This window comes from Melanerpes formicivorus, unplaced genomic scaffold (genome assembly GCF_026170545.1).
Source record: "Melanerpes formicivorus ecotype bairdi unplaced genomic scaffold, bMelFor1.0.p_v2 SCAF_10, whole genome shotgun sequence".
Taxonomy (NCBI): domain Eukaryota; kingdom Metazoa; phylum Chordata; class Aves; order Piciformes; family Picidae; genus Melanerpes; species Melanerpes formicivorus.
This window is the reverse complement of record NW_027142362.1, coordinates 4,464,676-4,479,812: the sequence shown is the minus strand read 5'-3', so window position 1 is coordinate 4,479,812 and position 15,137 is coordinate 4,464,676. Positions and strand designations below refer to the sequence as shown.

Sequence of the window (15,137 nt, the reverse complement as noted above, 5' to 3'; positions counted from 1 at the left end):
AGGAGGAAAGTCATGGCTGTAAAGAGCCTTTTCAGCCATGGGTTAATGGGCTTCTCCTTTGCTCTCAGAAGCATTACTTGGGGAGAAGTCAGCAAGGAAGAAAAAATGAGATAAGGCATTAAAAAAGATTAATTTTCTGAGCAAGAAGGTATGTACTTCTTCATGAACAGGGATAAGAGACATCACTGTGTTGGTGGGGGGTAGAAGATAACCTCTTCAACTAAATCCCTCCCTCTGTAGGAGGTCTTGTTAAGTGGAATTAAAAAGTTCTTTCAATCATGTTGGTGATGACAACACACCAAGCGCTGAGCTTACTCTGTGCCCTGATCTTTCATGTGGCAAAGAACATGAAAGGTGCCACAGGATTAGAAAGATGAAAAACTGGCATCCTCCTCAAATTTATTTGGTGTATCATTACACTAAAGGAGTTAACATCCTTGGTTGGCTTGATACATAATCCTGTAGAGTTTTGATACATAACCTAGCAGAGTCTTGATATATAACCTAGTAGAGTTTGGATATATAATCCAGCAGAGTCTAGTGGAGCTTTTAATTCCCTCTAATTAACTTCAATAACCTCCTGTTCACTAAATACCAAAACTTTTATGATTTGTAGTGAAGGGATCTTCCCCTGTTGAAAGCCTCCCCCCAATTTTTATTCCTTTGGCTTGGGTTTTGTTCCCCCTTTCCCTTGTTGTTGGGGCTGTGCTTGTATTTAAAAGAAACAATAACCATCAACAACAACAACAAAACGATGCAGCTGTGCATTTCCTCGAGCAAACCAAAACAAGGGCAGAATGTAAACCAAAAACTCAAGGGAGATGAGCTGCAACCCCTTTGACAATGATCTGTGGGAACCTGACTTCCCAAGGGCCTTGTGTCTGACTCACTTCCCCAAGAGGCACCTTAAAAAACTTCCCAGAAACGCCGAATTTCAGTGGCAGGTTAAAAGTTAAGATGAGCAAAGCGTATGGGCTACGCCCCAGGACGCTGCCAGATCTTTGTGAGAAATGACCTTATGCAGCATTAATCATCCAAGGAGGAGGGTGTTGCAGAGCCTGCCCAGATGGCTGTCTGAGGCAGAGAAGGAAAAGCAGGGTGACGAGGACATGGAAATGAAGCGCTGACGCAGGAAAAACCAAAACGTGGTGCTGAAGCCTTAGACCTCACTTTGGAGGGAGAGCCTGAAAAAACAAGTCAGCTTTTAGTGCTAAAGCTCTCTGGACCTGGCAGCTCAGTACATGCCCTTCAGAGCAAGGAAAAACAGGAGACAAGCACAAGATAACCTTGGATATCAGGAACAAGTTCTTTACCACGAGGACAGTGGAACACTGGAACAGGTTGAAGCCCCATCCCTGGAGATATTCAAGGTGAGGCTTGACAGGGCTCTGGGCAACCTGACAGGGCTCTGGGCAACCTGATCTCGTTGAGGATGCCCCTGCTGACTGCAGAGGAGGTTGGACTAGATGACCTCTGGAGGCCCCTTCTAACCCAAACCATTCTGTGACTCTATGACACGGCAAGGAGATCACAGAATCACCAAGGTTGGAAGAGATCAAACACCAGGGACAGTTTAAGGCACCTGCAGGTTTTGGGACCCCACAGACTTCAATTTTCCTGGTCCTGGGACAGAAGCACAGCCTAAATTCTATCAATTTCAGGTGAGATCTATGGGAATAGCCCAAAGCCCCTGGGCAGCCAATGGCTGACTTTTCCTCCATTTCTATTCATGTATTGCCACAGTTACATGAGGAGTGATGTATACAATAAAGGAACAGCCCAGCCAAAAGTTCTGCCCTTGCTCCATACAAAGGGCAACCAAGAACAGGACGAGTAGCAACAATAATCATGACACTGAAAGGTTTGAGAGTCTCTTTTTGCTTCATAAACATGTTCTTTCTTCCTCATTTGATATGGAAATGGTACTATTTAATAGGCTTCCAACTAACCACCACACCCAAGAGATGGATCTTGCAGTATTTTTCAGATGACAGCTTACATCCAGCTCCTCTTTTAGTGGTTATTAAAAAGATTTACAGACTATCGTTTCACCAGTGGGGCTCAGTAGCCTAAAACCAACACCACAAAACAACTGAATTAAGGAACAAGCTCACAAAACTAAATGACTGTCTCTGGTCCTCCAAGAAATAACTTTTAACTACAGATAAATTCTGGGGAAGGAGAGAAGGAATCAAGTTAGTCAGCAAAGCGGAGACAAAAGAACATGACTGAGGTTGAGATTAGCTGCGAATAACTTCCTAGACTCAACTCAGAAACCTTTTGAACCCACTTGTACACCAAGTCTGCAGCTCACTGCTTAATGAGAACAATGCAAAGCCTGCCAGATTAAGATATTCCCTCTCTACAGAGTAAAATAATTTCCTCCCTCTGCCCACTTTCCACTGGCAGTTGAAGATATGCTTTCCCCAACACCTCCTCCTACCCCCTGCAGCATCACTACTACATTGCACTGCCTATGCTTTTTAATTTGTCTTTCTTGTCTTTGGAGAAGGAAACTTCCCACCCAAAAGGAACAAAAAGTTAAATTCCTATGACATTTGTGCTCCTACAGCACTCTTCTCCCACACATCCCCATACAAGCACTGAATCAGGCTCCAATGGCAGTTGGCTGTCCTAATTGGTACCACTCTACACAACAAAACTGTAGACAAGCCTTCTGCTCTGATAAAACAGCCTTTATGGTCTCACAATCCAGGGTCCTGCATCACTTCAAGGGCAAGATGGGAAAGGGTGAGGCTGGTGAGCTCTGTGCCCTACCACGTGCATGAAGGATGACTCTTCTGTTCATTTATAGCAGATGAGATCACTTAGCCTGGGCTGTGGTGTTGCCCATCCTGATGGAAAATACATCATCTGATTTGATTCAAACAAGCAGAATTCTGTTTCATTAAGTATATTTTTCTGAAAGCAAGGGTGAAACCAACTCTGAAAGTTTGGTTTTTCAGAGCAGGACCCATGCCTGCTCAAACAGGTAAACTGGAGCTGACTGTACGCATGAGTTCAAGGAGCAGAGACCAACATGATGGCTGCTCTGAAGAAGGTTTGCATCCCCATATATTCTGCATCACTATATTCATAGAATACCAGGTTGGAAGGGACCTCAAGGATCATCTAGTCCAACCTTTCAGGGTAAGAATATAGTTCAGCATGCTGTCAAGCTGGGCCCTATTCTTTCTGGGTGATTTTTCATCATCTGCTCATGGCAGGAAGAATACAAATTGCCACCAAGATGATTCTTAAAAAGTAAAACCTAATCATCCTCCAAATAAATCTGGGCTGCTCTGGTGCAGACAGCACAAGACTGATGCTCAAGCGAGGCATCCTCTGCTCAGGAGGCTGACTCTCTGTCTCAAGTTTCATCCACCCCTCCTTCCACTTCTCAGCCATGAGCAAGACAAAGGTCAGAGGAATGACTAAGGTTAGTAATGACTTCTGCTGTTGATTTTAAGCAAACTTGAAAACATTTTCCTTCTGCTTGCACGCAAAAAGGCACCAGAGGTGTGTCACCCAGGCAACAAAACCATTCAGTGCAATTGGCCTTAAGTATGCAGAGTGAGTGTTTCCTTCCTATCCCGGGAGTCACACTGGATTTACAGCAAAGCATTGGGTCCTCTGAGAATTACAGTATTTAATTCTGAAGGTGTCAGTGCAGAGGTCATTGCTTGCTGGAGAAAAGCTCTTTGTTAGGCGAGTTAAAGGTGGCTTTCGCATCAGCTGTGCAATCCCGAGCCACCTTGCAAGAAAATCCACCTTTTCAACTCCTCTGCCAGCACATGATCTGCTTCTGGACAGCCCAAATCACTTGCATCTTTCTAACACTGTGGGTTTTGGAATTCTGCTGCTAGTAAATACATCCCTCATGTTGCTGCACATGAAAAGGGGACCGGATCCTTCCCATCTATTCCGCTCCAGGGTAATCACTTCCAGGTTTCAAACCGAAGTGATCTGTGTTTACAGTACCAGCTTCAGCGAAGCAGGGCCTTGCAGGGCCTTTAACCATACCCAGGCTTTCCTACCTTTCCAAAGACGAGGTCTTCCATCCCATCACCAGACAAGGGGAAGAGGTCAGACTCGCTCCCAGACTCCCTTTTCAGGTGACTCTGTGACGAAGCACAGACACTGCTCAGCCCATCCTCCAAGAAGCTCTCGCATTCTGTGGGGGCAAAGCAGAAAAAGTTATGATCTGATGCCTTCTGCAGCATCCACATATCCAACTCACATACTGTCAGGAAATTCAAGGATTTAAAACCTGCACAAACTGCCTGCACTTCCCAGAACTGCAAATTTCCACCTAATATATTCCAGAGCTTGAAACTCCTTCTTGGTGCATCATCCAAGTACATAGTACAAACAAATGCTTCATTGAACAGGCAGATATGCTGTAGCTCGAGCTGCTGCTAGAGGTGCTATATATCCTGTACCCCACTGTGAGCAGAACAGGGTGTTTCCCATTGATTGGTGTATTCATTTGGTGCATTGATTGATGAGAAGCTCACCATGAGCTGGCACTGCCCTCATGCAGCCCAGAAGACAGCTGTGTGCTGGGCTGCATCAAGCGGAGTGTGGGCAGCAGGGCAAGAGAGGGGATTCTGCCCCTTGACTGTGCTCTACTGAGACTCCACCTCCAATCCTGCCTCCAGTTCTGGTGTCCCCAGCACAAGAAGGGCACAGAGCTGGTGGAATGAGTCCAGATGAGACCACAAAGATGATCCAAGAGCTGGAGCACCTCTGCTGTAAGGATAAGCTGAGGGAGCTGGGGTTGTTCAGTCTGGAGAGGAGAAACTCTGGTGGATCTCAGGGCTACCTCCCAGTAGCTGAAGGAATCCTACAGGAAGGCTGCAGAGGGACTTCTCATGAAGGTGTCTAGAGATTGGACAAGGGGGAATAGTTTGAAGCAGAGGTTGGGGGCTAGTGTTAGACATAGGAAGAAGTTCTTCAATACAGGAGTGGTGAGACTCTGGAATAAGCTGCCCAGGGAGGTTGTGGCTGCCTCCTCCTCCCTGGGGCTGTTGAAGGCCAGGCTGGATGAGGCTTTGAGCAGTCAAATCTGGTTGAGAGGTACCCCTGCCCACGGTGGGGAGGTTGGAGGAGATCTCAAAGATCCCTTCCAACCTAAGCCCTTCCATGATCCTATGACTGCAGCAACTGCAAAGTTAGATTTCTCTTCATTAAATGTAGAAACAAACCTTTGACAGTTTGCTTGCTTTCTCAATTAAAGAATCGATTCCCTCTATGTGCCAAGGCCCTTTAATGCATGTTGGGACAATCATTTTCATTCCTGCTTTGATACACCTCACTGAAAATGCACCAGCATGACTTCCATGACAAGCTTGACTTTTCTTAACATTCAAAAATCAGAGTGTTTTGTAAAGTGTGCATAACTGATGGCTTTTAAGTACAAGCACATTGCATCTCTTTCTTCTCAAATGCTTCCAGCTGTTTGTATTGGGTTGATCAGCAGCACAGGGACCACAGCCATGAGAAAGCCTTTCCTTTCCAAAAACCTTCACAGACATGTATTTGCATAAAAAAATGTCTGCACAACATTTCATCTGTTCAGCCTGTAGGGCAAAAGTATTAATGACAACCTTGGCAAGAACCACAAATTCTTTTCTCCCAGCTCAAAATATTTTCTAATTATTAGGATTTCTCTGCAAAAAACAAAAAAAAAAAGGTGTTATTTTGCAGCCTGCTCTGACTAAAGAGATCCAAGCTATGCTTAGCTCCCTGGAGAGGAGCCAGGGCAATAAAACACCGATTCCCTCTTAAATTACACCTAACTCCATCACTGGCAACATCAAACTTACACATCAATGCAATGATGGCAGGTTTGGGTAGCTGAATGCCACTTTTTTCCCTTTCTCATCTTAACCTGCACCTGACAGCAGCTATCCAACACTCCAGACACAGCTCAGCTCATGGAAGAAACTTCATTCTCAAAGAAAATCATTTATTGATGTCAGTGGGGCTGCCCCCATTTAGGGCAGGGGGGGGTGCTGAAGCTGGTCAGAAACCTGATGATACTGTGGAGGAGTTTCCACACTGGAGAATTGGAAAAGCACTTATTGGAGGTGGTGTAGCTGCTCCCTGGGCTTGCTGCTCTTTTGGTAGACCTGGAAAATCTGAACTGCTTTTCCATCACCAAGGGTGAGAAGAGAGGGAAAAGAGAATAAGAGAGGGGAATTAAAAAAAACAAAGAAGAGGAGAAATGCAAAGAAGAGACAGAGAGGCTGTAAGGGAGCGGGCCAGGGTGCTGGCCAGCCAGCTGGCAGCCAGCAGAGCATGTCCACAGCCCAGATGAAAAACAAAGGGGCTCGAGCCACGTTCCAATGGAAAACCAGCAGGGACAGTCCAGATCTGCCAGGGGATGGATACCTCACCCTGGTGATAAATCACAAGAGGCAGCAAAGCCTCCTCTGCAGGAGCCTCCAAGGAACACAGGAGAAGAAGCAGTGTGGAAGGATGATGAGGAGTGCCAGGGACCCCCACACACCTCAGCTCATGTGGCCTGAGAAACTAATTCCTAAACTCTCTCTTCCCTCCGCTCTCCCTCATTTTCAGTTGTGTGTGGGGAGGGGAAGACTTCCCCATCCTTTTTCTCAGCTCACTGGGTTCATTTTCTTTGCTTAAAGCTGCAGAAGCACTGCACAATGCTGAGCTCCATCTCCACACCTGTGGCATGGTGAGCCCCAGGGACAGCAGTGCCATGACACAGGGACTGTGACTCCTGCTCCACATCCACCCCTGCTTGCTGTGTGTGCTGGATTTACAGTGCAGCCATGCTTATCTGCTCCTCTCTCTGGAGGGGCAGATGGAAATACAATGATGATGGCAACACACTTCTGCACATACCAGAGGCAAGCAAACTTACACAGTAGAAAGCCCTGAGGAGAAAATTTCCAAGCAAGTCTCTTGCATACATTTTGTGTCCTCCAAAAGAGGGCTGAGCCTTCCAATTCTGTGCTGCTAACCATGTATCTGCTACACTCCTCCAGGGACTTCATGCCAAAAGTATTGAGAGAAAATGAGAAGCTACAATTTCTGGAGTTACCTTCTAAGCCCTGCAGACTCTGCCCTTACAAGCCATGGCAGCAGGCGAGAAAACCCAAAAGTCTAACTCCCCACCAAGTTGTGGATTTTTCAGTCAGCCACATTACAACAGCTGGTGGTTTCACTGATGCCAGGTGATGCCAGGGTTTTCTTGCCCTCTCTACATTGCACAGCACCACAGTGCAGCCAGAGAGATGCACCTGCAGTAACAGCATCACTTCCAGAGAGGCCAGACCCTGCAGAGCCTGAGATGCTCCTGCTGCTTCAGCCTGACCAGAGAGCACATCCATCAGCTCAAAAACCTCTCCCTGTGTTACAGGCAGGTATTGCTATAATTAGTAATATTTATTTGTGTATACAGCTACTTGATTAATTAACCAAGTATAGATTAGATGAACATTATTAATGTTAGATTATTATTATTATTAAGATATTCAGGTTTATTTGATTTTATTATTCAATATTAGAGCAATTAATATTATTCATGTTGGATTATTGTTTATTAAGATATTCAGGTTGATCTGATTTTATTATTCTATATTAGATCAATTCAAATTATTAATGTTATTGCTTATTATTAAGATATTCAGGTTGATCTGATTTTGTTATTCACTATTAGATCAATTAATATTATTCATGTTAGATTATTGTTTATAATTAAGATATTTGGGTTGATCTGATTTTATTATTGACTATTAGATCAATTTATATTATTCATGTTGGATTATTGTTTATTATTAAGATATTCAGGTTGATCTGAATTTATCATTCAATATTAGATCAATTAACATTATTAATGTTAGATTATTGTTTGCTATTAAGATATTTGGGTTGATCTGATTTTATTATTCAATATTAGATCTATTAATATTATTCATGTTGGGTTATTGTTTATTATTAAGATATTCAGGTTGATCTGATTTTATTATTCACTATTAGATCAATTATTATTATTAATGTTGGGTTGTTGTTTACTATTAAGATATTCAGGTTGATCTGATTTTATTATTCACTATTAGATCAATTAATATTATTAATGTTACTGCTTATTATTAAGATATTCAGGTTGATCTTATTTTATTATTCAATATTAGATCAATTAATATTATTCATGTTAAATTACTGTTTACCATTAAGATATTTGGGTTGATCTGATTTTATTATTGACTATTAGATCAATTAATATTATTAATGTTGGATTATTGTTTACTTTTAAGATATTCAGGTTGATCTTATTTTATTATTAAATATTAGCTCCATAAATATTCTATTTCCACAGTCTGACACTGCATTAGAAAATATGCCTCTAACATCTACCTAGGAGTACATGACTATAGATTTGGCAAGCCACAGATTCAGAGATTCACAGAATGGTTTGGCTTGGAAGGGACCTTAAAGATCATCTGGTTCCAAGCCAAGTGAGCACACATCACTTTGCAGCCAAAGTGCAAAAATTCTTGCCTGAAGTGTAAAAATCTCATACCAAAAGGCAAGGAATCTGGGGGGGACAAGCAGAAAAGCAGCAGCATGCTGATGGCACAGCCTCTCCTGAAACAGCTATGCAGTGTTCATGACTATTCTGAGGAGAACACTCTACAGTAAAAACAAACCCCCAAAAGCACTCCTTTCACTTCAGTGGGAGCTAAACCTTTTACCTAGAATAAACCCCTAGGGTCAGGCACTCACGTGATCCCTTCATAGCCTTGCACTCTGTAAAGACTGGGTCTGAATTTCACATCTGACACTCACTGTGATTCGATCCCTGGTTTACTTTCAAGGCTCTCAGATAAACTGAGGGAGGTTTGGGTGAGGTTTACGACGAGAGCAAAGCAAGCAGTGTCCTCTCTACGACCAGTGCAGGCAAAGTCACTGTTCAGGGCCCTGACAAATGACTCCATTTGTTTTGAACACGCATAATTCAATGAAAGGAAATGCTTTATTTCTTATCTTGGACACCAACACTTGTTTGAAACTTGCCCAGACAAGATTTTCTGTCCCAGTGGAAGAGCCAGAAAGCGCCAGCCAGCACGCAGGGCTGGGAGCTTGGCATGGCTGGTGGGCAGGGTGTGGGAAAGATGGCTCTGAACAGCCTTCCTGCTTCCTGAAGCTTGGAAACCATGGCTGCTTCCAGAGGGGAAAAATAAAAACACTCAAAAAACCCAACAAAACACCCAGCCACTGATGTGGATCTAACCACAGATTCAGGAGATGATAAATGTCAGAGTTTTTGTTTTCCTGTGTTATCAATTGAGTTAGAAACCATGACTGTGTGGCCCATCATACCTTTCAAGTTCAATAAAAAAACCCCAAATCTGAAATCCAGAAGTGTTTTGAATGTGTAATTACTGAAGAAGGTGACACAGCACACAGCTTGCTGCAAGCCAAGTGCTGCAACCACGTGCTAACAATGACTCATGGCAGATCCACTACACCTCTCTAGTTTGTGCATTTCCCTGTTGAGACAAGGAGGTCGAAAATGAGAAGGAAAAAGAATATAGAATTAACCAGGCTGGAAAAGACCTTTGAGATCACTGAGTCCAACCTATCATCCAACGCTATCTGATCAACTAAACCATGGCACCAAGCACCCCATCAAGTCTCTTCCTAAACACCTCCAGGGATGGTGACTCCACCACCTCCCTGGGCAGCACATCCCAATGGCCAATCACTGTATGAAGAACTTCTTCCTAACATCCAGCCTAAACCTCGCCTGGCACAGCTTGAGACTGTGTCCTCTTGTTCTGGTGCTGGGTGCCTGGGAGAAGAGACCAACCCCCACCTGGCTACAACCTCCCTTCAGGTAGTTCCAGACAGCAATAAGGTCTCCCCTGAGCCTCCTCTTCTCCAGGCTAAGCAACCCCAGCTCCCTCAGCCTCTCCTCACAGGGCTGTGCTCCAGACCCCTCCCCAGCTTTGTTGCCCTTCTCTGGACAAGTCGCAGCAACTCAACATCTTTCCTAAACTGAGAGGCCCAGAACTGGACACAGGACTCAAGATGTGGCCTAACCAGTGCTGAGCACAGAGCAGAATGACCTCCCTGCTCCTGCTGGCCACACTGTTCCTGATACAGGCCAGGATGCCATTGGCCTTCTTGGCCACCTGGGCACACTGCTGGCTCATGTTCAGCCTACTATCAACCAGTACCCCCAGGGAAAGAACAGGTGAGGAGAGCCATGGGGTTGCTTGCCCAGAGGCACCCCCAGCACAGTGCTCACCTGGTGACTCCCGTGTCCGCTTGCGCTCCAGCAGGGCAGAATCAGGACATGGCTCCAGGGGACACCAGCTCCCACGGTTTATCTGAAAAACACACCACAGCAAATCAAACACAGGCCACCCGGGCTCAGGGCCCTGCTGGGCCCCTTCTGCAGTGTCACTCTGCATTGACCAGTTGAGAGAAGCTCTGAAGAAAGGGACTTGGCTGCATCGATTGATGAGAAGCTCACCATGAGCTGGCAGTGCCCTCATGCAGCACAGAAGGCAGCTGAGTGCTGGGCTGCAGCCAGAGGAGTGTGGCCAGCAGGACAAGAGAGGGGATTCTGCCCCTTGACTCTGCTCCACCTCCATTCCTGCCTCCAGTTCTGGTGTCCCCAGCACAAGAAGGACACAGAGCTGGTGGAGTGAGTCCAGAGGAGGCCACAAAGATGATCCAAGGGCTGGAGCACCTCTGCTATGAGGACAGGCTGAGGGAGTTGGGGCTGTTCAGCCTGGGGAAGAGAAGACTCTGGTGGACCTCAGAGCTGCCTTCCAATAGCTGAAGGGATCCTCCAGGAAGGCTGCAGAGGGACTTTTCATGAGAGTGTCTAGAGACTGGACAAGGGGGAATAGTTTGAACCTGAGGGAGAGTAGGGTTAGACTGGAGCTTAGGAAGAAATTCTTCAATACAAGAGTGGTGAGACTCTGGAATAAGCTGCCCAGGGAGGTTGTGGCTGCCTCCTGCCTGGGGGTGTTCAAGGCCAAGTTGAATGAGGTCTTGAACAGCTGAGTCTACTTGAGAGGTGTCCCTGCCCATGGAGTGGAGGTTGGAGTAGATGTTCTGTAAGGTCTTTTCCAACCTAAGCCATTCTATGACTCTATGGTCTATAGCTCCGGCTTCATTTTGTGCCAATAATAAAATCATCAGAAGTAACTCACAATTACATTTTTTTTGTTAGCATTACTAAACAAGCCACCAAAATAAGCCAAAAAACTTCGTATCTCGGTGGAAAATATGACTTGGAGGCAGAAGTTCAGAGGGAAGATGAGCCAGCAGTTAAGCTACTAGCTGAGGACTGTGGAAATCTGGCTTCAGCTCTCACTGCCATTTGTAGCAGCAATGCAGGCAAGGTACTCCTCTGCTTCACACCTTTGGTTCACTATCTACTGCACAGCGATTCCTTACCGCCCATACTGCTGTAGAGATAATCAACAAAGACAGTACAGCACTCTGATAATGTGGAAACTAGGGCTAGGGAAGTGCCCAGGTCATGATGAGAGTGAGAAGCACTTTGTGTTTGCATTAACTTAAATGGTGATGATGTTAGAAACTCCCACGTTAACACCAGGACACACCACGTGGTTTATTTCAACATCAGCCCTTATCACCTCACCCTGTCCCTCATCCTTTCCCTGACTTTCAGTCACTCAGCAAGGATGACTGATGTGTTCTCAGCCTTCTCCTCTGCCTGCCTATGCTTTACCCTGCTCACTTGGCCTGAATTCTTTGAATCCTGCTGTACTATCTACAGCCCTTGGCTCAACCAGTGTACGCTGTCCATTGCTTTTGTCCATGGTCAGTAGATCCTGGAGGCCCTTTAGCTCTCTGCTTCAGCAGCTCTGCCATTTCTCCTCACTGAACACCTTTGTCAAATGCAAGCAAACCTCAGCTGGACAGTCCCATGTCTCACATCACAAAGGCCAGAGATTTTTTTTCCCCTCCTGATTTGCCTCAACACAGAGAATCTTGCAGGTTATGTTGGAGCTAAAAGCAAGCTACTGAAAGGGGTGACTTTGATTTTATGTAACAGCTCTTTATCCTAACCACCCTCTGGTTTTCTTCTCTCCTGAAACAAGTTCCTTCTCCCTCTGTTAAATTGAAACTGTTTACTATTTTACTTTTTGCCTCTGACCTATCTTGAAATATCCTCCATGATCTTGCTCCATTTTTGCAGTCCCTTAAGTCTCATTCCCTCAATGTTCTCCCTCCAGCCCTGTTATGAAATGCACTGATTCTTCCTTTTCTTAAAGCAAAGACTCTCCTACCCTTGACCTGACTTGCTGCTTTGACTAATGACCCATGTCCTCCTGTTTCTCACTGAGATCATGGAACTTATTTGCAGACGTTGGCGGGTGCTCCTTGCCCTTCACCAGAGGGGCTCCTGCCAGCACCTCCACTCACCTCCAGCTCAGCACACCACAGTCAGTGCTCCACTCTCTCAGACCTGTCAGCTGCTTTCTACAACACATTTCTCTTCCTCTGGCTTTGTCCTCCTCCAAACTTCTGTGATGACAAAATGGGGTTGGAAGGGCTTTTGACAGGTCAGCTAGTCCCTTTCTGCTGCTCCAAGTCAGGCTCAACTGTCAGCTGAGAGGCTTTAATCCCATGTACCCTTAAAATCCTCCATTGGCGAGCATGCTGTGACCTTCTCCAGTCAGCAGCTCTGGGGGGAGACAAGTAAGGAGACCTCATGCTCTATCACAGCAAGGTCTCAGGGTAACCTCAGTGCATGTTCCACCTGGACAACCCTCCATGCAATATTAGTGGCTGTTTTTCTTAGATGTGATGCACACTTCCTCCCAGCTGCTTGCTCATACATGCCCATCACACACATATTCATCTGAGATCCTACACAGATCCAAGAACCTCCCCTTCCTTGCACCTCTGCTCAACACACCTGTGTGCACATTTCTCCTGTTTACATAGATACACATTAAATGAGAGGTGGAGAGGGAAAGAGAAGCAGTTTTGAAGCCTAAGAAAAGCTCCTGAATGTCACACCTCAGAATAATGATTATCTTTTTTCTTCCCAGAGTGACAAAAAGATGTTGAACTTTCCCTGCATGAACAAGGGGATTGTAGTTCAGCTTCTCTCAAGAGAAGAAAGCTATCCCCTGATCTCAGTGAGGCTGAGGGGTACAGAAAGCTATCCCCTGATCTCAGTGAGGCTGAGGGGTACAGAAAGCTATCCCCTGATCTCAGTGAGGCTGAGGGGTATCTGAGCTTCACTGCAGAACACACACATACCATTCTAGTCTTGAAAGAGCTGTAAAGTCAATAGATACCACATTATGACTGTAAAGTCAATAAATATCATGTTAGTATTCTTTTCTCCCTAGACAAAGCAGGATTCATTTATTTTGCAGCACATCATCTTACATTTTATTAAAGGCAAATCTAGAGGCTGAACCTGGGCACACATAGGAGGACAAAGGCAAGTGTGCTTGTGTCCATACAACACATTTCAGATGTGAAATCAAATTCTGCCTCCTCCTGACAGGCTTGCACTTAACTCCTTCCTCATCATACTGAGCTAGATCCTCCTTACTCTTAAAGCAATGTATGCCCACCAAATTTAAGGGAACTACTCTTAAAAGGGGTGATTCTGTCCCTTTGCTCTGCTCTGGTGAGACCCCACCTTGAATGCTGCATCAAACCCATGGTGTCCCCAGCATAACAAGGACACAGAGCTGTTGGAGTGAGTCCAGAGGATGGCCACAAAGATGATCCAGGGGCTAGAGCACCCCCACTGGGAGGATGGGGTGAGGGAACTGGGGTTGCTCAGCCTGGAGAAGATAAGGCTCTGGAGGGACCTTAGAGCTGCCTTCCAGTACCTGAAGGGTTCCTACAGGAAGGCTGCAGAAGGGCTTTTCATGAGGGTGTTTAGAGACAGGACAAGGGGGAATGGTTTGAACCTGACTGGGAGGTAGGGTTAGACTGGAGATTAGAAAGAAGTTCTTCAGTATGAGGCTGGTGATACTCTGGAACAGGCTGCCCAGAAAGGTTATGGCTGCCTCCTCCCTGGGGGTGCTCAAGGCCAGGTTGGATGAGGCATTGAGCAGCTGAGTCAGGTTGAGAGGTGTCCCTGCCCATGGCGGGGAGGTTGCAGTAGATGATCTCTGAGGTCCCTTCCAACCTGAGCCATTCTATGACTCTCTGATCCTCCTGCTTTCCACCAATACCCACCACTGGAAATCACTAATCAAACACCTAGTTCAATAACTCTCAGTAAGCAAGCAAACTGCGAGGAGGCTGAAGCCCATGGGTTGCTGGCCAGTGGCAGCAGCTCCACGAAGCTGAATGAAGAGTATATTTTTGCCTTTAATAGAATCAATTGAGTCACTCACTGAAAATGCATTATAGACATTGGCATGTTTTCAAAAGAGATTTGAGCATTTTTCCCATTACCCAGCCAGTTCTCTCCTCTGTCCTGTGACTCTGCCAAGTATTGAAAATGTCTGGGTTGGTTTTTTTCCTAGCCAAAAAAAAAAAGCAAGGAGAGAACAACAGTGAAGTTTAAGGTGCTGCTTCAGATAGACCTTATGAGCTCAAAAAAGAAAAGCATTAGGAATGAAGTATTTATGTCAGAAGCCTTAATGCAGGAACAACAACAACCATCACCATCAAAATCCAAAGAAAACCACTACTATATACAAGCATTCCCTATGCCAAAACGAGCCCAGACAGGATTTGAGGGAGGTTTACTGCTTGCTCTCAGGAAACTGGGTGGTCCACAGACACTCAAAACACAAACCTCACTATCCACAGCCCAAGACTCAGCCCTGCCACTCCTTCTCCACAACTCGGTTCTGCTCCTATTTCTGCTCCTATTTCTCCGGGACTGGAGACTGCAGGTACAGACAGTAAGGGCTGTAGAGAAAAGACCATGAAAAAGCACCTTATCTGCAGGGGCTGGGCAATCAAAGAAACCTGAAATGAGCCTGTCTTGGGATTTTGAGGGCATTTCTGCATTATGGGTAGCAAAAATGCTCCTCCCTGTGGGGATCCTATCAATGTCTATAAATATCTGAGGGGTGGGTGTCAGGATGAAGGTGCCAGGCTCTATTTGGTAGTGCTCAGTGACAGGACAATGA

At 45.5% G+C, this 15,137-nt stretch overlaps 1 protein-coding gene across 12 annotated transcripts in view; it reads right to left on the bottom strand.

Moving 5' to 3' along the window:
* AKAP13 (A-kinase anchoring protein 13) overlaps positions 1 to 15,137 on the bottom strand; it is a 243,460-nt gene that overhangs the window by 61,683 nt on the left and 166,640 nt on the right. For all 12 annotated transcript variants that reach the window (XM_068143379.1, XM_068143382.1, XM_068143384.1 and 9 more), the window contains 2 exons: positions 10,286 to 10,367; positions 4,038 to 4,174 (listed from right to left, as the gene is read on the bottom strand). In XM_068143379.1, coding sequence (XP_067999480.1) covers positions 4,038 to 4,174; positions 10,286 to 10,367 — 219 coding nt within the window. The remainder of the gene's footprint in view (positions 1 to 4,037; positions 4,175 to 10,285; positions 10,368 to 15,137) is intronic.